Raw genomic sequence first — 24,147 nt, 5'->3', positions numbered from 1 at the left:
AGGCAACTAAGTGATATTTCTCTCTCACATTGATGTTTCTCTCCCTCTTTTTCCCTCCCTTACCCTCTCTCTAAAAATACATAAATAACTTTTTTTAAAGATACAAACCAAGAGAGGGGGCAAAACAGATGCAAAAGAAGAGCTATACCGAAAACAAGGTGGAGGGAAAGAAAAAGGGAGGGTGCTTGATACATTAAGGGAGCACACACTAACCAAGAGTATGGCTCCATGAACTGCTCCTGGGGTCTGGCTTATATAGGGCTGGGTTTTTCATGTAGAAACAGAGTAGATTTCTTTACTTTCCAGGTTCCCACCATGGACTGGCATTGACAGGCACAGAGCAGAATTTTGGGGGTAGTGCCTGAGGAGAAACTAAACTAGAGGATTAAAAATAATATGAAGAGCATTCTGATCCCAAGAGGGGCTCAACCTGTCTCACTTTCTCACCCCTGAAATAGATTTTTATGTCATTTTATAATTTTTCTATTGTTTTATATTTCCAGTTTTTTGTTCCCTTTGAAGGTAGTTCTTAAGTATTAGTGTTTGTCTTTCTTGGTCACTTATATGTTGTTGTACATGCTTTCTTTAAGTTTGTGGCTTGACTTCTAACCTTTAAATAATGGTAGAAATTCTCACTTTTAATGCAATTAAATTAAATACACTTTTTCTTTAGTTTTTTTTATTTTATTTTTTTAAATAATTTGTTTTGTTTTGTTTATTTATTTATTTATTTTTAGAGAGAGGGGAAAGGAGAAAGAGGGAGAGAAACATCACTGTGTGGTTGCCTCTCACTCGTGCCCCCAACTAGGGACCTGACTTGCAACCTAGTCATGTGCCCTGACTGGGAATCGAACCAGCGACACTTGGCTCGCAGGCCGACGCTCAATCCACTGAGCCACAGCAGCCAGGTTTCTTTCTTTTTTAATGTCTTATTTGAGACATCTCCTTACCTCTAAGAGTACAGTTATTTTATATAATGTTATGAATGATATTGTTTTGCTTTTTGTGTTTAAGTTTTTAATTCACTTAGGATTGATTTTAGGATATGGTATATGATAGAGGTCCAGTTTCACTTTTTTCATTTGGATAACTAATATCCCAGCATCATTTATTGAAAAGGCCATAAAGGATTCGGCAAACTGCGCAGTCTGAGGGAGCAGGTCCCACAAGGCTGCCCTCACTTCAGACCAGCTGGCTATAAATTCAGGGATTCCCATACCATCCTCAGTTCAATAATTCACTAGGAAAACTGACAGAAGTCACTGAAAGCTATCGTACTCATTCTCACATTTATTACTGAGAAAGGATACCTTAAAATTGGTCAAGGGAAACAATAGGGTACGATCTTGAAACATTCCTAACTCAAAAGTTTACCTTCAAATGTTAATGTTAGAGTAGGCAGTTAGTTAGACAACAGCCAAGATGAAGAGGGGGAAGAAAAGGAAAATGTAGAATTAGCCACCTAAAAATAGCAGATAAAGAACTAAGCCAGAGAGGCTATCTTTCCAGGGCTTCAACCCATGACTAACCACAATGACTTTAAGGAACAACATTAAAACTTTCTGCAGAGGAGGGATGCTAAGAATAGAAAAAGCAGAGGTGGCATTCTTAAAGAAGAGGGAAAAGTATAAAACCCCCAACTCTTTGATTCCGTGGGGCACTCACTAGCTAAGTTGCCTGCTTGGATTCATCTGAGTATATTTCTATTAGCGTAACCTTTGTTTGCTTTGCTCACTATATGTTGTCTCTTGTTTGGATTCATATACAAACAAGACAAGAGCTAAGGAAAAGCGGGTTTTCAGCCTGCCAATGACATTAATATGTGGCAATATGCAGAGTATAGCCAACCAGGAAAGCTTGCCCAAGCATGATTTAATCATTTTCCTCTAGTTGAACTCAATTTCCAGCATCTCCCCTCTTCTTGCTTGGAGGTGCAGCTGATATAATATGGCCCAAAGCCCCAACGTTCTGATTACACAGTTGGTCTTTCTGAAATTGCCAGGCCCAACCCCGAGTCATCTAATTAGCACAGACTAATAGATATGGTCTTCTGGCTTGCAATAAATAACAAAGACACTCCTATTGTGATGGGGACGCCCCTCAGAAATGGGGAAGGGGATGGGACACTTGGAGGACTGCTCATAAGCAGCAGCCTCAGCCGCAGAGGGGCACAAACCAGCGTGCATTGCCTGGCAACAGGGGCACTCTAGCATGACTCAGCAGAAAGAAGTGTGTAGGGTGCATGCGTAGGGCTATCGAGGTGATTGGATGGAAAGACATAGCCTCCTATCTATTTCTTCTATACAGGATTCTGGGGACTGTCTTTAAAAAGCGGAGATCGTGGAAATGCAGCCCTTTGCTTTTGCCTCCCCTCCCCGATCCGGTTGGCTTCAAGGGGACTTGAGACCGAATGTTCCAGGAACATTCCTGGCACCCCTCCCCAAGTGCTCCAAGGCGTGCCTGGCCAGGAGCACAGCAGGCACTGGGCTGGTAAGGCAGAAGGGGAGGAGGCTGACCCCTGAAGGACACTTGGTCAGGTGGCAAGCCCTGCACCCCTCCCCCACATAGCAAGCCATGTGGGACTGGCGACTGGAGCCAGCGCTGCCGTGCGCGGGCCTACCTGACCAGGAGCACAGCTGCACTGGCAAGTTGACGCTGAAGACACAGGGAGCACGTATTGGACTGACAAGCAGAAGCCAAGGAAGCAGCAGCAAGCCGTGATCGGGACTTTGTCCAGTGCGCACAGACTCCAAAGGATAGCTAGCCGTAGACCATGACCAGGAGCATGCTGCAGCCGCCTACATTTTCCCAAGGATGGTACCTTTAAATGGGAAAAGGAATTCCAGGTGCAGCCTAGGACTGGGCCTGGCAGAGAGTGCCAGGTTTATTTTTCTTATGATATTTTAGAAGGATGGGCTTTGAGGCAGAAACCTGCCTTTCTTTCAAATTGTATGCTTGATAAATAAAAGATTCCTTTTCCTTTCTATTGAATTCTGTCTCCAGAGTTTTGCCTGTTTTATGCAAGCAGTAGGGCCCCCACTGGCTGGTTCAGTAACACTATCACTTGGGGAATACCTAGGGTTTTGAGGTTACAGCTTATGAAGTGGACAAAGACAAGAACCTCTCTTTGGAGGTCAGATCTTACTATAACAGTCATTCTTTCCTCTGTACTTCATTGGCAATCTACTCATTAACTAAGTTTCCAAATACATGCATTGGTCTATTCTCTCCTTTCTAATCCACTAGTCTATTTTTCTATCCCTGTACCAAAACCACAGTCTTTTAGGACAGCTTTGTAATGTTTGATATGTGGTAAGTCATGTTCTTTTACTATGGTGTTCTCTAGGAGATTCTTAATTGTACCTTGGCCTTTGGCTTATATAAATTTTAGAATCAAGTTTCCTAGAAATATACTTGGAATATCAACTTGTACTACATTGACTCTTATGGTCAGTTTAGAGAGGGTTGACATTTTTACAACTGTTTTCCTCTCCGTCTTACTGATATAACTGCTTATGTAGGTTTTATAAAATGGTTTTCAATAAAATTTTATAATTAGAGTTTTACACATCTTTTGCTAATTTCATTCCTAGAGGGGGGAGATTTGCCACTTGGGATGTTCTTTTTTTTAAATCATTTTTCATTGTTATTCTATTACTGTTGTCTCAGTTTTTCCCACTTTGTCCTTCTCCACCCATTCCACCTCCCCGCTCCCACAGTAAATTTCCACACAGTTGTCCGTGTCTGTGGGTCATTCATACATATTTTTTGTCTAGTCCCTTCCCCTTCTTTACACCATTATTCCCCACCCCTCTCCCCTCTGGTCACTTTCATCTGATCAATTCTCTTGCCTGTGTTTCTGTTTTATTCATTAGATTTCTGTTATAGGTGAGATCATATGGTATCTATCTCTCACTGACTGGCTTATTTCACTTAGCATAATATTCTCCACTTCCTTCCATGCTGTCACAAAAGATTGGAGTTCCTTCTTTATTTTGCATAGTATTCCATTGTGTAAATGTACCATAGTTTTCTGATCCACTCATTTACTAATGAGCACTTAGGCTGCTTCCAGAACTTGGCTATTATGAATAGCACCACTATGAACATAGGGGTGCACTGACTCAGTGACTCAGGATTCTTAGGGTATATTCCCAGCAGCAGAATCACTGGGTCAAAAATCAGTTCCATTTTTAGATTTTTAAGGTAATTCCATACTGTTTTCCACAGTGCCTGCACCAGTCTGCATTCCCATCAATAGTGCACTTGGGTTCCCTTTTCTCCACATCCTCGCCAGCACTTGCTGTTTGTTGATTTATTAATAATGGCCATTCTGAAAGGTATGAGGTGATATCTCAGTGCAGTTTTACTTTACATCTCTCTGATGGCTAATGATGTTGAGCACCTTTTCATACATCTATGGGCCATACGTATGTCCTCCTTGGAAAAGTGTCTATTCTAATCCTTTGTTCATTTTTTAATTGGATTGTCTTGTCTTCCTGGTGTTGAGTTGTGTGAGTTCTTTATATATTTTGGAGATCAAACCCTTGTCCAAGGTATCAATGGCAAATATGTTCTCCCATATAGTCAGTTCTCTTTTCATTGTGCAAATGTTTTCTTTAGCCGAGCAGAAGCTTCTTAGTTTGATATAGTCCCATTTGTTTATTTTTTTCCTTTATTTTCCTTGCCCTAGGAGATGTATTGGAAAAAATATTGCTGTGTGGGATATCTGAAATTTTACTGCCTATGTTTTCCTCTAGGACCATATTTATATTTATATTTAAGTCTTTTATCCATTTTGAGTTTATTCTGGTATTTGGTTAAGTTGGTGGTCTAGTTTCATTTTTTGCGTGTATCATACCAGTTCTCCCAGCATCGTTTATTGAAGAGGCTATCTTTACTCCATTGTATGTTCTTGCCACCTTTGTCAAATATTAATTTACTGTAGAGATTTGAGTTTATTTCAGTGTTCCCTATTTTGTTCCATTGATCTATGTGCCTGTTCTTATGTCAGTACCAGACTGTTCTGATTACAGTGGCCTTGTAGCAATGTTTGGTATCAGGGATTGTGATCCCTCCTACTTTGTTCTTCTTTCTTAAGATTGCTGAGGCTATTTAGGGTCGTTTTTGGTTCCATATAAATTTTTGAAGTATTTGTTCTAGATCTGTGAAATGTGCTATTGGTATTTTCATAGGAATTATGTTGAATCTTTAGATTGCTTTGGGTAGTATGGACATTCTAATGATGTTACTTCTTCTAATCCATGAACATAGTATGTGCTTCCATTTATTTGTATGTTCCTTAATTTTTTCTTCAGTATTCTGTAGTTTCTGAGTACAGGTCTTTTACCTCCTTGGTTAAATTTATACCTACTTTATTTTTCTTGGGATGTTTTATTAAAAAATGAGACATGGCTGGATTGAATGATGCCTTTTAATCCTGTTGTCAAATCTGTTGCCCCCAGAATACAACAAGGATGCCAGCTTGTTAAACCAAGCACGCCGTTGTCCAGGGACAGCCAACTGACCTGGAGTCTGCAAGATCCTTCTCCATGTGGGAAGGCCCCCTCCCCTCCACACCCCAATTCTTATTAGGGATTTCTGGACCCAAGGGTAGATAGGATGATACCTATGTCCAGCTTGAAGCAGCTAGAGGAGCACGAGACCTTCGCCCATTGTCCTTTATAAGATTATAAAGGGTCTTAAGTCTTAGAGGGGGGAAATTGTTATTTTTTAATGTTATAAAAAACTAATTAATTAATTAATTTAAAAAAGACTAATATAAGAAAGGGTGAAGCCGGGGAACTTACATGCATGACCCATAGACATGAACTAAGGGGACGGGATTGCTGGGGGAGGCGGAGTGCTGGGCAGAGGGGAGCAAAGGGGGAAAAAATTGGAACTATTGTAACAATATAATCAATGAAATATACTTTTAAAAAATGAGACATAGCTATTGATAAGTAGTTTTATTTACTTGCAGCAAGTAAAGGAGACAAGAGGATTCACATTCCAAGGTCTGTCTCCTGAAAGAGAGGCTTAGCCATTGCTTATATACACTATTTAGTTAATTACACATGGTTATTTTCTTCACAGTTGGCTATACTTATCTGGTTGAGTTCTTGTCAACCTCATATTGTTTACAAGTATATCTACAAAATACTGTGCTACATTTTAACATTTAGCAAGAGTAGCATTTGGTAAGAAGCTTGAGACCTTTGTCCTATTTAACACTAGGAATTTTTACATTTTGTGGTATTTGTAAATTGTATTAATTTTTTTAACGTAATTTTCTCATTCTTTCTAATGTATAGATATGAAACTTATGTTCAGATATTTATTTTATATCATCCAACCTGCTGAACTCTTATTCTAATGTCTTGCTGATTCCTTTGAATTTGGGAGTCTTCTAACTAGATAATTACATCATTAACGAATATGGACACTTTTTGTCTGTAAATAATTGTATTATCTGTAAATACAGTGTTTTTCTTTTTCAACCTTCATTTTGTTCTAATGTTTGTCTTACTGCACTGGTTTCCTTTGGTAGGGTGGCAAGAGGCTACTAGAGCAGTGTTACATTATTCATAATCTTTACTTAATGTGATGTTGTTATTGTAAGAACGGAGTTGCTCAGAGAACCATCAAGACCCAGCGAGCAGAAAAAAGGAAGTTTATTGAGGGAATTAGCAAGCAGGGAGGAAGCCGTGCTGTGAATGACTCGGACTCCAGCCTCCTAAGGGGGAAGTGGCTTGCTTTATAGGGGGAAGAAAAAAGGAACTATTGAATTTAGTCGTTATCTCACAACTGGCTGATCAAGGCCGAACACAGTTCGATTTGGCACATTCTGTGATCATGGAAAACTCCCTTCACAAAATATTGCTTTTTCCCAAGCAGCTAGCTGCAAGCAGGCGGGGGAACGGGGGAAGGTTTGGGAACCGAGACAGTCGTTCTAGCCTTTTTGTTTTAATAAAAGGAGTCGAGGGGTGGGTGTGTTTTTTGAGGAGTTAGGTGGGTAGAGACCGGTTGGGAGAAGGGTCGTCAAATCTCTCTCTTCTATAACGACTTGCTGCTGTGTTAGGATGATGGAAGGCGACTGACTGCCAGCTCAGGGTCATCTTTTGCCACAGGTTGATATCTGAAAGATCTTAATAAGAGTACATTATGGACAGTAGAGTCGGTCATGGATTGAACGATTTTTTGAATAAAGTTAATTAGTAGTTTGAGGAAGTAAGGGTCAAGGGTGAGGAATAATAGGAAGAGAAGCAGTAGTGTTATAAGGGGCACTGGATCGCTTTGAAGGGAGAGGAGAAGTATGAGAGGAAGGTTCCAAACCAGAATTTTCTGTATGCCCGTTCCCAGCTTGGGCATTAATGTTAATGTGGTTTTTTTTTTTTTAAGTATTTGAAAGATTTTTATTATGCCTGTATTGTTAATGTAAAAACAGTAAGTTTTGTTTAGTTTGGGACAGGTTTTTTTGCTTTGGCTGTGAGGATGTCTAGGGCCCTCCTGTTTTGGAGAATTACATCTGCTAGGCTGTTTAGGAATTCTTGCTGTTTTTTAGAGCTTGGAGGTTGGCATTTTAAGTTTTTTGAAGGGATAAAGAGAGATTTAGTACTGATTTTTTTAAACTGGGGTATTTCTATAAACCAGAAGAAGCTTTTATATATGGAGTGCCTTATTTTTGGTTGTTTAAGGATAGAATTTCTGTACGTATGCCCGCTAAACTCATATTACTGCCAGTCTCCTTTGTGTCAGGGGCGGGAGAAGAGGGAGGTCTCAAGGAAGGAGCCAAGGTTGGGGATTGCCTTGGAGTGGCTATTTGCTGGGGACTTAGTATAGAGGTATCTAATATTAGAGCTACTATCATGCAGGTGCCAGTCCAGTAAGGAGGAATTATTAGGTATGCTTGTGTACCACATAGGAAGTGATATTCTGTCCCTTGAAGGGAAATAGCAGTGCTATGTTTAGCTTTGGTGATGGCAATGCAACTGGGGTGAGTTTTATTTTTTATTGACTGGCACCAGACATCATGGAGGATTTTGTGAAGAAATGTTTGGCTGTATTGGTTAAATCGAAAATCCATGATCCATGTAGGGATAGCAGGAAAGTCTGAAGTGTTGGTATGATTGTGAATTTGGGCTGATAATGTAAGGATGAGTAGTTTTTGGCCAGCTTTCATAATGTATGAAATACATTATGTACTAGGTCTAGGGTGTGGTTATAGAGAAGGGAAGGGTTGAAGGCGCCTAAGGAGTGAGGCTGAATGTGGGTGTCATTAACATGTCTGAAGCGGATGCAGAGAGCGGCTGGGCCTATAATATGAGTGATGGTGGCTACTGACTGGGCTGCTCCAGGAAGATCTGAACCCATGTAGTAGGGGGCTGGAAGAAAGTGGGAAGTAAGGTTATATAAGGTGGTGAGATTGGGTGGGAAAGCAGTTACCTCAGTGTCTGGGTGGTGGGAGGAGTGGGGGCAGATTTAGTAGTTGGTTTTGTTTGTTAAGCGCACTATTTGCTGTATTGTGGGGGCTAAAGAATGTTGTATGAGGTGGCAAAGGTTAGCAGGGTGATAACTGTAATTATGAGAGGAGTCAGCATGGTTACGGTGATTTGAGTAAGTTAGTGAGGGATAGAACTAAGATGAAAGTGTAACAGTAAATTTCATCAGGGGTGTAGTCGCTGAGAGTGCCCTGCAGCCAGGCATCCGAGACATGTTCAAAAAACTGAGAGAGTCTGGGGGAGCTTTTCGTATAATAAAAGTTTTTGTGAGATGAGGTGAGTAAAGAATAGGGCCAGTGGAAGGCTTATTTAGAGGGTTGAGCTTCGGTTATTTTTATGTGTGAATGTATAATGTATACTTGGAGTTAGTATATATATTGACCTGATGATTTTTTGTAGGGGCCAAGGCCTATGTTAGGGTAATAAGTTACACCTGTTGGGAAGAGGAACCAGAGGCAAGTGTTCCAACTTAATGACAGAGGTGAGGGTAGTGAGGGTATATTTTGCTCTTTTTGGGACGGTCTTGTAGGAGCTTCTATCTATAAACCAGGATTTCGCCTGGGGTAGAGGGATGTCTTGTATGTTGGGGAAGAGGTGTTGAGTCGTATAAGTTCTTTATATATTTTGGAGATCATCCCTACTCTAAAGTATCATTGGCAAATATGTTTTCCCATACGGTTGGTTCCCTTTTCATCTTGCTGATGTTTTCTTGTGCTGAGCAGAAACTCTTTAGTTTGATGCAGTCCCATTTGTTTATTCTTTCCTTTATTTCCCTTGCCTTAGGAGATGTATCGGTGAAAGTATTGCTACATGAGATATCTGAAATTTACCTGTCTATATTTTCCTCTAGGATTTTTTTTTAAGTATGTTTTATTGATTATGCTGTTACAGTTGTCCAAATTTCTTTTCTCTCTGCTCCCCTCCACCTAATGACCCCCCCCTCCAGTGGTCCCCTCCCTTAGTCCATGCCCATTGGTTGTGCATATACTTCTTCTCAACATCTTCCTGTCTACTCCACCCCCTCCTACTATGCTTCTTAATTCCTGCATCATCTGCCTCCCTTTTCCCCCTTCCCCTTCCCCGCTGACTTCCCCCCAGTATGTTCTCCATGCCTATAATTCTTTTTCCCCTCTTGTTGTCTACTTGATTTGCCTTTGTTTCGATTCCCTAGCTTCTGTTGTTGGTTGTTGTGATACAGTTTTCACTTTAATGTTCACAGTTTTGATCGTCCTTCTTCTAAACAAGTCCCTTTAACATTTCATATAACAGTGGTTTAGATGTGATGAACTCCTTCTGTTTTACTTTGTCCTGGAAGCACTTTCTCTGCCCTTCTATTCTGAATGACAGCTTAGCTAGATAGAGTATTCATGGCTGTAGGTTTTGGATTTTCATTACTTTGAATATTTCTTGCCTGCAGGGTCTCCCTTGAGAAGTCAGCTGATAGTCTAATGGGGACCCCTTTGTACATGATTCTTTTCTTCTCTCTCGCTACTTTTAAGATTCTCTCTTTATCTTTAATTTTTGACAATTTGATTATAATGTGTCTTGGAGTGGTTCTCCCTGGGTGCAGTTTTTTTGGAACTCTCTGTGTTTGCTGGACCTGTAAATATTTCCTTCCTCAAGTTAGGGAAGTTCTGCTTCATTGTTTTTTCACATAATTTTTCAATTTCTAGTTCTTCTTCACCTTCTGGCAACCCTATAATTCAGTTGTTCGCTCTCTTATAGTTGTCCCAGTCAGTTTCTGAACTTCTCATTTTCCTCACTTTTTGTGTCCTCTTTCTGCACTGGTTGACTGTTTGTTCCTTCCCTATGTTCCAATTTGTTGATTTGACTCCTGTTTTTCCATCCCTCACCACTTGTTTCGTATGTGTTTTTGTTCCTTTCAGCAGGACTAGCCTCCATTTCTTCCCCATCTTAAGTCCTGCTGTTATTTCTGTAAACTGTCTTATAACTAAAGCTCTGAACTGAGCCTCAGAAAGATTATCTTATCTGTTGGTCTATTAATTCATGTATTTCTTTCTGGTCAGCTGCGTTATTGGGATCTCTACATTAACCCTGCCATCCTGGCAGTTTTCTGCTTCCTGGGCGGGCTGTCACACCTCCTATGCTATAGGGGGTGGAGTCCCGTGTACTTGTCACTACCGAATGACCCTTCTCACCACACTGTGGTGCTTTGTGTGGGGGTTGGGGTCCAAGATGGATTCCTGCCATTCTCTCTCCGTTGAGAGACCGGGAGCCTCCTCCTCTGTCCCCACGCCCTCTGGGCCTCACAGTCTGAGACAACGGGGGTCTGCCTTTCCCAGCATTGGAATCACGAGCTTATGGGTTTGGTCTGCAGCTAGGGGTGCTCCCAGGCACTTCTTGCCTCCCCTTAAATAGGGGTGTCATTGCTTACCGCTGTCCTGCTGCCGCCAGCACAGCTTGACCTCTCTGCCCTGGCTTCGCCCCACCTACCCGTCCAGACAAGCACCACTTGTTCATAACTTCATACGTTGGACTTTCATGTAGCTTTATTTTCTGGAACTTCTGGTTATTTCTTGTATTGCAGTAGTTGTATTCCTTCTTAATTGTGGAGGGAGATGGAGTGTGTCAGTCTCGGCCTCCATCTTGGCCAGAAGTCTATCTCTGATATTTTACTGTTGGTATACAGAAATGCCTTCGATTTCTGAATATTGACTTTGTACGCTATTTTACCAAATTTACTTATTAGTTTGAGTATTTTTTGTGTGTGTGGAGTCTATAGGATTTTCTATGTACACTATAATGTCATCTGCCAATAATTTCAGTTTTACTTCCTCTTTACCAATTTGTATGCCTTTTATTTCATTTTCTTCTCTGATTGCTGTGGCTAGAACTTTCATTATTTTGTTGAATAGGAGTTGAGAGAGTAGACATCCTTGACTTTGTTCCTGATCTCAGGGGGAATGCTTTTAGTTTTTGTCAATTGAGTATGATGTTTGCTTCAGGTTTATTGTATATGGCCTTTATTATGTTGAGATATGCTCCCTCTGTTCCCACTTTGCTGAGTGTTTTCATCATAAATGGCTGTTGTATTTTATCAAATGCTTTTTCAGCTTTTATTGATATGATCCTGTGATTTTTGTCTTTCATTTTGTTTATGTGGTGTATTATGTTTATAGATTTGTGAATATTAAACCATCCTTGCATCCCTGGGATGAATCCTACTTGATAATGGTGTATGATCGTTTTAATGAGTTGCTGGATCTGATTTACTATTTAGTTGAGGATCTTAGCATCTATGTTCATCAGTGATATTAGCCTGTAGTTTTCTTTCTTTGTTGTACCTGGCCTGCTTTTGGAATTAGGATAATACTGGCTTCATAGAAAGAGTTTGGGAGTCTTCCCTCTTCTTGGATTTTTTGGAATAGTTTGAGAAAGAAAGGCATTAGTTCTTCCCTAAATGTTTAGTAAAATTCACCTCTGAATCCATCCAGTCCTGGGCTTTTGTAAGCCGGGAGTTTTTTTATTACTACTTCAATTTCATTAGTTGTTATTGGTCTATTCAGGCTTTCTGCTTCTCCTTGATTCACTTTCGGAAGATTATATGTTTCTAGAAATTTGTCCATTTCATCTAGGTTGCCAAATTTCTTGCCATACAGTTGTTTGTAGTAATTTCTTAAAATCTTTGTATTTCTGTGGTATTGGTAGTGATTTCGCCTGTATTTTTTCTGATTTTGTTTATTTGGGTCCTCTCTCTTTTTTTTCTGCATGAGCCTGGCTAAGGCTTGTCAATTTTGTTTATCTTTTCAAAGAACCAGCTCCTGGTTTTACTGATCTTTTGAATTGTTTGTTTAGTCTCTCTGTCATTTAATTCTGCTCTGCTCTTAATGATTTCCTTCCTTCTACTCACTCTGGGCTTTGTTTGTTGTTGTTCCTCTAGTTCTTGTAGCTGTAGAGTTAAATTTTTTATTTGAGATTCTTCTATCCTTTTTAGGTAGGCCTGTATAGCTATGAACTTTCCTCTCAGCACTGCTTTCACTGTGTCCCATAGGTTTTGTCTGTTGTATGTTCAATATCATTTGTTTCCAGAAACTTGTTGATTTCTTCCTTGATGTCATTGTTAACACATTCATTATTTAATTGCCTGTTATTTAGTTTCTGTGACTTTGAAGTCTTTGAGTTTTTTCATTGAGGTTGATTTCCAGTTTCATGCCATTGTGGTCTGAGAAGATGCTTGATATAATTTCAGTTTTCTTGAATTTGTTGAGGCTTGTTTTGTGTCCTGTCATGTGGTCTTTCTTTGAAAGTTCCATGTGCACTTGAAAAGAATGTGTATTTTGCTTCTTTAGGGTGAAAAGTTCTATATATATCAACTAAGTCAATTTGATCTAGAATGTTGTTCAATGCCTGAATATCCTTGGTGTTTCTTTGCTTCAAAGATCTGTCCATTGTTGACAATGAGGGTTAAAGTCCCCTACTATGAGTGTGCTGCTGTCCATATCCTTTTTGTAGTCTTCCAAGATTTTCCATATATATTTGGGTGCTCCTATGTTGGGTGCATATATGTTTACAATTCAACTTCTTGATGAATCGTTCCCTTAAGTATTATGAAATGTCCTTCTTTGTCTCTTTTTATGACCTTTGCTGTGAAATGTGTTTTGTCTGATATAAGTATTGCTACCCTAGCTTTTTTTTCATGTCCATTTGCTTGGAATATTTTTTCCATCACTTCATTTACAGGCTGTGGATATATTTTGTTTTGAGGTGTGTCTCTTGTAGACACTATATATGTGGGTCATGTTTTAGTTTCCATTCCATTATCCTATGTCTTTTGAATGGAGCATTTAATCCATTTACATTTAAGGTTATTATTAACAGGTACTTGTTCATTTCCCTTTGTACCTGTGTTCCTTTCCCTCTCTCTTTTTCTTCTTCTTCTTCTTAGCATCTCTTGCAATGCTCGTTTTTGTGGAGATGTATTTTTTTAGTCTCCCTTTGTCTGGGAAACTCCTTATTTCACCTTCCATTTTGAAAGAGAGCCTTGCTGGGTAGAGCAGTCTTGGTTGTAGGCCTTTGTTTTTCATTTCTTGAAATATTTTTTGCCATTCCCTTCTGGCTTATAGTGTTTCTGTTATGAAATCAGTTTCTGCTATGAAACTAGCCTTATTATAGTTTCCTTGTATGTCATTTGCTGTTTTTCTCTTGCTGCCATTAGGATTCTCTCTTTGTCTTTGAATGTTGCCATTTTGATTATGTTGTGCCTTGGAAAGGGCTTCCTTGGGTTCATCTTCATTGGGACCCTCGGTGCTTTCTGTACTTGTGAAACTTTTTCTTTCCTCGTATTTGGGAAGTTTTATTTCATTTTCAATCAGGTTTTCTTGCTCCTCTTCTTCTCCTTCTGGTATCCCTATGATATGGATATTGTTGCATTTCATGTTGTCGTGAAGCTCTCTTAAACCCTCTTCATTCTTTTTCCATCTTTTTTCATTTTGTTGCAGTGTCTGGGAATTTTTTTTCTATGTTGTCCTTTAGCTCACTGATCTGATCCTCTGCTATACTTAGCATGCTTTTGATTGCTTCTACTGTGTTCTTTGTTCAGAAATTCTATTCTTCATTACTTCCTGGCTTTTATTGATAGTTTCTATGTCCTTTTTCATGCTGGTGTAGTTCTCAGTAAATTCCTTGTAGCTTCCCTTGAGTTCCTTGTAGTTCCTTGTAGTTCCCCTGGAGTTTGTTGTAGTTTTCTTTTAGTTTGTTGAGTTTATTGAGGTTTCTCATTACCATTGTTTTGAATTCCATGTCTGATAGTTTGCTTGCCTCTGTTTCATCTATCCTTCCTTCTGGGAATTCTTCCTTTCCTTTTATTGAGGTGTTATTTTTCCTTTTCCCCACTTTAGGTGGCTCTCTTGTTGTTTCTGTTCTTAGATTGACCTGCTTTTATTTCCTGCCTTTGTGGTGTGTCCTCGTATATAGTTCTTGAGCCACTACCTTTGGCTGATGACACCTGGAAGGGAGTAGTCTCCTTAAGAAATTTCTTCCGTAGCACTGCGGATGATTCTGCACTGGGATCTAGTCCACTGCTCTCCCAACTCCTTTTCCAGAGCCAGCGCCCAAAACGTTTACAAAGTGCCTCTAGTTCACTTCATACTCCCTGGTTGAGCGCCGGGGGTGGGAAGGTCACGGGCGCTTCTGCGTACCGGCCAGGGCTGGCTAGTTACACGAGCGGTTTGGCGGACCATGGGCAGGACAGCGCACTGGCCCATGGCGGGCCGCCAGTAAGCTGGTCGCACCTGGACAGGCGAACCGCGGGCGCTTCTGCACAGTGTCCTGGGGCGGGATGCCAGTGGGCCAGTTGAATACCAGGGCGAGCGGAATGGGGCGCTCCCACTCGTAGCGACCGGATATGGGGTTGGGAGTGAGCAAGTGTGTTCCTGTGTTCCTGCGCTCCTGCGCTTGTGTTCCTTCAGAATCGCACCCGGCCCCTAGCCTTTCTTCCCTGGTCTGCAAAAAAACAATCAAAAGAAACACAAAACACACACACACACACACATACACATACACTCACAAAAACACACAAATAAACGCTGCTCCTTGCCTCTCAGAGCAGATGTCACCTGGACCACTCCTGGCACAGCCAGTGGGCAGAGACTCTCTCTCTCTACCCCTGACTCCTCTCAGGGAAAACCTTGGGTCACTAAAAAATTTTGTGCGCTGCCAGCTGCAGCTTGGGGAACCAAGCCAGCCAGAACTCGCGTCTCTCCCCTTTTTCCTCGGTGATCCTCACCATACAGATTGCTCCAAGATAGTCTCCTCTGCTGCCAGCAGTGCCACAGCTGAACTCCTGCCAGTATCTAGACGTTAACTGTGGTGCTCTGTCCACAGGTAGCCTAAACTACAGACAGGTCTCGGGAGCAAGCAATCACAGCCCCTCCTCACTCCACCATCTTAGTCCTAGAATTTTTGATGATGTGGAAAATGAATAGGATTTAATATTCTGGATATTCATGAGTCTGAGTAAGATATTGTTAAGTCACTAAGTTAAATATAAATTCTATTTTCAAAACTATAAATTTTGTTATTTTTAAATGATTTAGGCTTTATAAAAAAAGTCCTTATTGTGAAAATGGGAAGGAAATGATCCCAAGTGCTTTGTGATGAACATAAAGTGTGCTGTGTACTTCAATGTACAATTTTATTTAATTGGAAAACACCAATTATATGGTCTTTGTTTATTCCCAGATCTGGGTGGATAGTGGAAAAGGATAATTCCAAGAGATTACATTTATAGTTGCAGGCATGTTTAAGAATGATGTGTGTACCCGACTGCCCAAAACCTTTGGGACACAGCAAAGGCAGTTCTAGAGACGGAAGTTCATAGCGATACAGGCCTACCTAAAAAAGATAGAAAAATATAAGATAAACAATCTAACCCTACATGTATAGGAACTACTAGAACAGCAACAAACAAAGCCCAGAGTGAGTAGAAGGAAGGAAATCATCAAGATCAGAGCACAATTAAATGACATAGAGACTAAAACAACAATTCAAAAGATCAATAAAAGTAGGAGCTGGTTCTTTGAAAAGATAAACAAAATTGACAAGCCTTTAGAGAGGCTCATCAAGGAAAAGAGAGAAAGGACCCAAATAAACAAAATCAGAAATGAAAGAGGAGAAATCACAATCGATATTGCAGAAACACAAAGGATTATAAGAAATTACTACAAACAACTGTATGGCAAGAAACTTGACAACCTAGATGAAATGGACAAATTTCTAGAAACATGTAATCTTCCAAAAGTGAATCAAGAAGAAGTAGAAAGCCTGAACAGACCAATAACAAAGAGTGAAATTGAAACAGTAATCAAACAACTCCTGACACACAAAAGCTCTGGACCAGATGGCTTCACAGACAAATATTACCAAACATTTAAGGAAAAACTAATGCCTACCCTTCTCCAACTATTCCAAAAAATCAAAGAAGAGGGAAGACTCCCAAACTCTTTTCTATGAAGTCAGTACCACCCTAATTCCAAAACAAGATCAAGATACAACAAAGAAAACTACAGGCAAATATCACTGATCAACGTAGATGTTAAAATCCTCTACAAAGTATCGGCAAACTGGATCCAGCAACACATTGAAAAGATCATACACCATGATCAAGTGGGATTTATCCTAGGGATGCAAGGATGGTTTAATATTTGTATATCAATAAACATAACACACCACATAAACAAAATGAAAGACAAAAATCACATGATCATTTCAATAGATGTTGAAAAAGCATTTGATAAAGTGCAGCATCCATTTATGATAAAAAACTGTCAGCAAAGTGGGAATAGAGGGAGCATACCTCAACATAATAAAGGCCATATATGCGAAACCTACAGCCAACATGATACTCCATGGGCAAAAACTGAAAGCTTTCCCCCTAAATGAGGAAAAAGATAAGGGTGTCCATTTTCACCACTTATGCAACATAGAATTTGAAGTTCTAGCCATAGTAATGAGACAAGAAAAAGAAATAAAAGCCATCAAAATTTGAAAGGAGGAAGTAAAACTGTGATTATTTGCAGATGACATGATAGTGTACGTAGAAAATCCTATAAAATCCACTAAAAAACTACTCAACCTAATAAGTGAATTTGGCAAAATAGTGGGATAGAAAGTCAATATTCAGAAATCAAAGGCGTTTTTGTACTCCAACAATGAAATATAAGAAACAGAAACTAGGACTAAAGTTAACCAAGGAGTTAAAAGACCTGTACTCAGAAAACTACAGAATATTGCATAAGAATTTAAGGAAAATACAAATAAATGGAAGCATATACTGTGTACATGGATGGGAAGAATTAACATGATTCGTCGTCAGCAGCCGTCCGTCTCGAGAGACGATGGTGTAGCTTCTTAAGAGTCTATCTGCACCGCCGAGAATGGCTGTGCAGTCCGACTCGGGAGTGACATCGTATCTGTCTCCTCCCGTGTTGAATCGACATCTTGCGATGACGCTGAAGCTACAGAGCCTGGGCAGGGTGATATGGAGGGTCTGCTGTTGCCCATGCAGCAGACCCCCCCTCTCTTCGCAGCTGAAGGGTCCAAGGGAAAGACGGAGTCAATACAGCTTGGCTTCAGGTGCGCCGCAGGAGTTGCCGGTGTTGACTACAACGTCAAACCGCCTTAGGGACTCCGGCTCCGAATTTTCTGTCAGGGTTTACTCCCTTAGCCTTTCCCCTGAAGAGGTATGCCACAAGGCAGCGGAGGTTTTTTGGAGTCAGAGTTTTCCTTCTCTGATGTACCCTGACTGGAAGATCGAACCAGCGACACTTAGCTCGCAGGCCGACGCTCAATCCACTGAGCTAAACCAGCCAGGGCAATAACATGATTAAAATGTCCATATTACCCAAAGGAATCTATAGCTTCAACACAATCCCCATTAAAATACCAATGGCATTTCTCCTAGGACTAGGACAAATATTTCAAAAATTTATATGGAACCAAAAACGACCCCAAATAGCCGCAGCAATCTTGAGAAAGAAGAACAAAATAAGAGCAATCACAGTACCTGATATCAAACTACATTACAAGGCCACTGTAATCAAAACAATCTGGTACTGTCACAGGAACAGATACATAGATCAATGGAACAGAATAGAGATCCCAATAATAAACCCAGGTCTCTGTGGTCACTTAGTATTTCACAAAGTGGGTAGGAGCATAAAATGGAGTAAAAATATCCTCTTCCATAAATGGCGTTGGGAGATCTGGACAGGGACACACAAAAAAAATGAAACTAGACCACCAACTTACACCATACACCAGAATAAACTCAAGATGGATAAAAGACTTAAATGTAAGCCGTGACACCATAAAAGTTGTAGAGGAAAACAAAGGCAGTAAAATTTCAGATATCCCACACAGCAATATTATTGCCAGTATATGGCCTAAGGCAAGGGAAATAAAGGAAAAAATAAACAAATGGGACTACATCAAACTAAAATTCTTCTGCTCAGCTAAAGAAAGCTACAGCAAAATGAAAAGCGATCCAATCATATGGGAAAACACATTTGCAATGATACTTCCGACAAGGGTTTGATCTCCAAAATACATAAAGAACCATTACAAGTCAACACCAGGAAGACAAATAATCCAATTTAAAAATGGACAAAAGGTCTGAACAGACACTTCTCCAAGGGGAACATAGAGAGGGCCCATAGACATATGAAAGGGTGCTCAACATTACTAGGCATCAGAGAGATGCAAATTAAAACCACAATGAGATACCACTTCACACCGGTCAGAATGGCCATCATAAACAAATCAACTAACAACAAGTGCTGGTGAGGATGTGGAAAAAAGGAACCCTGGTGCACTGTTGGTGGGAATGCAGACTGTGGCAATCACTATGGAAAACAGTATGGAATTTCCTCAAAAGACTAAAAATAGAATTGTCTTTTGACCCAGCAGTTCCACTCCTGGGTTACACCTGAAGAATCCTGAAATACCAATTCCAAAGAACCTATGCATCCCTATGTTCATAGCAGTATTATTTACAATAGCCAAGTGCTGTAAACAGCCTAAGTACCCATCAGTAAAGGAGTGGACCACAAAACTATGGTATATTTACACAATGGAATACTATACAGCATAAAAAAAGGAAGAACTCCTACCTTTCTGGGCAGCACGGTTGGAACTGAAGTGTATTATGCTTAGTGAAATAAGCCAGGGAGAGAGAATGATAAATACCATGTGATCTCACCTCTGAGTGGAACCTAATGAACAAAAGAAATGAGCAAAATAGAACCAGAGGCATGGAAACAAGGAACAGACTAATGGTGACCAGAGGGGAGAGGGAAAGGGGCTAATGATGGAAAGAAGGGAAAGGGTCTAGTCAAGGAACATGTATAAATGGCCCATCGACATGGACAACAGGGTGGGATTGACTACAGGAGAGGGGTATGGATGGGGCAGTGGAGAGCAATGGGGTAAAACTGGGACAACTATAATAGAACAACAATAAAAATAATGATGTGTGTACCAAGAATGATATGTGCTCTGATTACTCTTGTTCCCACACTCACCCATCCATGTTGAAGGGTCCAGCATAGCATCTTTTTGCAACTCTGTTCCTTTATTGAATTGCTTTCTCCATTTTCTTTTATTCTGTTTTAAACATTTTGTCCATTAATTTCACAAATGGTATATTTATCTTTGATTTCAGGGCTTGAAGTTCAAAGATGTGGCAATTTTCTTCTCCCAAATGGAATGGGAATGTTTGCACTCCGCTCAGAAGGATTTATACCGAGATATAATGTTGGAGAATTATAACAACCTGATCTCACTGGGTAAGTTAATCTGCTCTCAAAATTCAGAATCATCTTTCTGGAATGTTTATGCTCTTTGTTATCAATTTCTCATGCGTACTTTTTCAGGTGTTCAGCTGAATTAATGATTCTTACCAACAAATACTTATTTCCTGTGAAATTAAAAATTTTACGATTTTATCTTTTTTATTTATGACCTTCATCCTTAATCTATTTACTCCTCTTTCTTGATAATTATGTACTAATTTTAATTCTGAGACACCCACAATATAACCATGTTCTTTTTTTTTACCTTGAGCAGGACTTTCTGATTCTAAGCCAAATGTGATTTCCTTGTTGGAACAGGGGAAGGAGCCTTGGATTGTTAAAGGGAAGGAGACAAAAGAATGGTGCCCAGGTAAGTGATGGTGACTCGTACGGAGAAGGCCGTGGCAGGTGGGTCACCCAACTGGGCTGTAAGATGGCAGCACTTATGAAACACTGGGAGGAAAGCTCCCTGAAAAGGCCTGAGTTCTGTAAAAGAAAGGAAAGTTTCATCATGAGGCCTCAAATTTTACTTCACTTAATAATCTCTAGCTCTTTTCCCTCATATTGGCCTTTGATTTCATGAAGGAAGTGCCTTCCTCCTTCTCAGGAGATACTCATTTTCCCTGTATGTTGAATCCAGTTTTATTCCAACTTTTTGAAACAGCTCTATTGAGATATAATTCACTTACTGTAAAATTCACTTATTTAAAGTAGTTGGTTGGTTTTTAGTATAGTCACAGAGTTTTGTAACTGGGACAACAATCTAACTGTAGAACATTTCATCACCCCAAATGAAATACCATACCTGTTAGTAGTCACTACCCACACCCAGATGTAGGCACTTATAATCCTTTTTATTTCTGTAAGGTTGGTAGTGATATCTCCTCTTTCATTCCTGAGATTAGTATGAGTCTTCTCTCTTTTTTCTTAGTCAACCTAGCTAAAGATTTGTCAGTTTTGTTGATCTTTTCAAAGAATCAACTCACAGTTTCATTGATTTTTCTCTATTTTTTAATTTATTTTGTTCATCTCTCCTCTAATCTTTATTTCACTGAGCCACCACTGCCTGGGATTCCTCTAATCTTTATTATTTCCTTTCTTCCAGTATCTTTGGTTTAGTTTGCTCTCTTTTATGTAGTTCCTTAAGGCATATAATTAGTTTATTAATTTGAGATCTTTTTTAATATAGGCATTTTAAGCTGTTAATTTCCTTTCAAGATCTGTTTTTTTTTAAATGTTTTTTATTGATTATATTGTTACAACAGTTCCAATTTTCTCCCCCTTGCTCCCCTCCACCCAGCACCCCCCTCCCCCAGCAATCCCCCCCAAGTCCATACCCCTGGTTCGTAAAAATTCACTATCCCCCCCCCTCAAATATTAGGACCCTTTGTAATCTTGTAAAGGACAATGGGCGAAGGTCTCAAGCTCCTCTAGCTGCTTCAAGCTGGACATGGTCGTCGTCCTTCCTACCCTTGGGTCCAGAAAACCCTAATAAGAGTGGGGGTGTGGAGGGGAGGGTGGCCTTCCCACATGGGGAAGGATCGTGCAGACTCCAGGTCAGTTGGCTGTCTCCGGTCAACGGCGTGCTTGGTTTAACAGGCTGGTGTCCTTGTTGTGTTCTGGGGGCAACAGATTTGGCAAAAAGGGTTAAAAGACATCATTCAATCCATAACTACTAGATGACAGAAGGCAGGGATTAATTTTTCAATGTTCCATATTAGGAAAAAAAAAGGGGGGGGGCTTCTTTGTAAGAAGGTGTGCTAGGCACATCTCATCTGTCCAAAACCCTTTTGCCTATTATACTTAGTTTGGGCTGAGGTAAATAGTTTAGGTTTTCCCCCTCTCAGACCTCTGGGCCTTTTCTGTCCAAGCCATTAGGATAGAAAAGAGAAACCCGTTTTAAAGTGAAGCCCACAGACCACCCCATTCTTCCCCAACCCAGCCATTTAGTTCAGCCAAACCATTGAGTCTCAGGAGGCAGTGCTGCAGAGAGGATTAAGTGAGGCTTATGCGTACAGATAATCACTCAGGTAATGCGATCATAGGCTTATGTCCTTTGAAAACAAAAAACACGTGTTAATTTATGTAACATAACCCACAAACAAGTCTCTAAATCTGTAAGACTGTCTTATTGGGAAGACATCTAGTTGCAAGGCACTTGAAATTCTATTTGCCTGCAACTTCAATGTCTTTGATGATATCACAGACATGGTTTAATTTTCAAGTGAAACCATATTTTAAATGAGAAGAAACTTTTAAGACGGTTAGTTGCCCTGTTTTATACTCTACTACTGATCATTGTGATTTTTCTTGAATAATAATTTTTCTCCCTAAGGTTACCCTCCTTGTCTTTAAAGGGACTACATTAAGTCCATTTTTAATTTATCCTGTTTGTTTGCATAAACATAACAAGAGCAGCAAATGATCACTTATGATCTTTAGTTCTGCTTTGCTGGAACTTACCCAGGGAATATTTGGGGTGACCTTCAGTCTGTTCTTCAGGGCACAGAAGCTGAGCCACATATCTGGCATTCACCCTTGCCTGTACACACCTGTTTTTTCCAAGTCTTTCTGGTTTTTCCTTGTGCCTTAAGGTCCCTTCTAGCCATCTTTCAGGAAAACAACCTTCGTTCCTTCCCTGGAAAGATTGCTGTGGACCGCACAACCAACCATGATACCAGGCCTTTTATCTCACGGGCTTTTATTACCTTAGAAAGTCATTCCCAGTTCCTCAGGGCTTTTTGGTAACAATCTGAGCCCAAGTATGTTTCCTTTAGGCTTGATATTCCAGTCAAAGACTTGGTCAAAAAAAAAAAAAAAAAAAAAAGGAACCTCTGTTGACAACTGGTCTTATTAGTTCTATGCAAAGAAACTTATGTCATTACTTACTTGTTTAGAATGCCAAAGTCTGGAGGGATCAAATAGCGAGAAAAATATACGACGTGAAGGAAAATCTTTGTCCTAATATTCACTGAACTGGCATTTCCATTCTTCATATTTTCATTTTTCCCCCACTAAAAAAAATTTTTGTTTGTTTTTCCATTACAGTTGTCTCACTTTTTTAGCCCTCTTGTTTCCCTGCACCCTGTCCCTCCCTTCCCCCACATTTAGTCCCCACTCAGTTGCCCCTGTCTGTGGGTCATTCATATATATATATATTTTTTTTTTACTTGACCCTTCCCCTTACACGTTTCTTTTCCTCCCCCCCCCCTTGTTACTGTTAGTCTACTTCTTGTTTACATACCTCTGGTTCAATTTTGGTCATTTGTTTGTGTTGTTCATTAGTTTCCTGTAATAGGTGACAGCATAAGGTATTTTTCTTTTGTTGCCTGGCTTATTTCACTAAGCATAATTTTCTCTAGTTCCATTCATGTTGTTGCAAATGGTAGAAGTTCCTTCTTTCTTTCTGCTACATTGAATTCCATTGTGTAAATGTACCATAGTTTTTTGATCCACTCATCTACAGATGGGCATTTAGGTTGTTTCCAGCACTTGGCTATTGTAAATAGTGCTGCTATGAACATTGGAGTGCATAGGTTCTTTTGAATTGGTGTTTCAGGATTTTTTGGATATAATCCTAGCAATGGAACTGCTGGTTCAAAAGGCAGTTCCATTTTTAGTTCTTTAAGGAAATTCCAAACTGTTTTCCACAGTGGCTGCACCAGTCTGCATTCCCACCAGCAATGCACCAGGGTTCCCGTTTCTCCGCATCCTCTCCAGCACAAGTTGTTTGTTGATTTGTTGATGATTGCCATTCTGACTGGTGTGAGGTGGTATCTCATTGTGGTTTTAATTTGCATCTCTCTGATGGCTAGTGATGTTGAGCATACTTTCATATGTCTATGGGCCCTCTGTATGTCTTCTTTGGAGAAATGTTTGTTCAGGTCCTTTGCCCATTTTTTAATTGGGTTGTCTGTCTTCTTGGTGTTGAGTCGTATGAGTTCTTTATATATTTTGGAGATCAATCCCTTGTCTGAGATGTCATTGGCGAATATATTTTCCCATATGGTTGGTTTCCTTTTCATCTTGCTGATGTTTTCTTTAACTGAGCAGAAACTTTTTAGTTTGATGTAGTCCCATTTGTTTATTCTTTCCTTTATTTCCCTTGCCTTAGGAGATATATCAGTGAAAATGTTGCTACGTGGGATATCTGAAATTTTCCTGCCTATTTTTTCCTCTAGGACTTTTATGGTATCATGGCTTACATTTAAGTCTTTGATCCATTTTGAGTTTATTCTGGTGTATGGTGTGAGCTGGTGGTCTAGTTTCATTTTTTTGCATGTCCCTGTTCAGTTCTCCCAACACCATTTGTTGAAGAGGCTCTTTTCATTCCATTT

At 40.0% G+C, this 24,147-nt stretch overlaps 1 protein-coding gene across 5 annotated transcripts in view; it reads left to right on the top strand.

The window, feature by feature from the left end:
* The window catches only part of LOC149994575 (uncharacterized), a 61,716-nt gene that overhangs the window by 5,524 nt on the left and 32,045 nt on the right, over positions 1–24,147 (top strand). For 4 of the 5 annotated variants that reach the window (XM_090260666.1, XM_090260670.1, XM_090260668.1 and 1 more), the window contains exons 3-4: positions 19,681–19,804; positions 20,085–20,180. In XM_090260666.1, the coding sequence (XP_090116792.1) occupies positions 19,681–19,804; positions 20,085–20,180 (220 nt within the window). Of the gene's footprint in view, positions 1–19,680; positions 19,805–20,084; positions 20,181–24,147 lie in introns of those variants that run through there. The other variant, XM_090260671.1, reaches the window with a different exon arrangement.

The sequence above is a fragment of the Furipterus horrens genome, unplaced genomic scaffold (assembly GCF_987537825.1).
Source record: "Furipterus horrens unplaced genomic scaffold, mFurHor1.1.pri manual_scaffold_13, whole genome shotgun sequence".
Taxonomy (NCBI): Eukaryota; Metazoa; Chordata; class Mammalia; order Chiroptera; family Furipteridae; genus Furipterus; species Furipterus horrens.
Note: the sequence above shows the minus strand (reverse complement) of the source record. Positions and strands in the feature narration are given on the sequence as shown.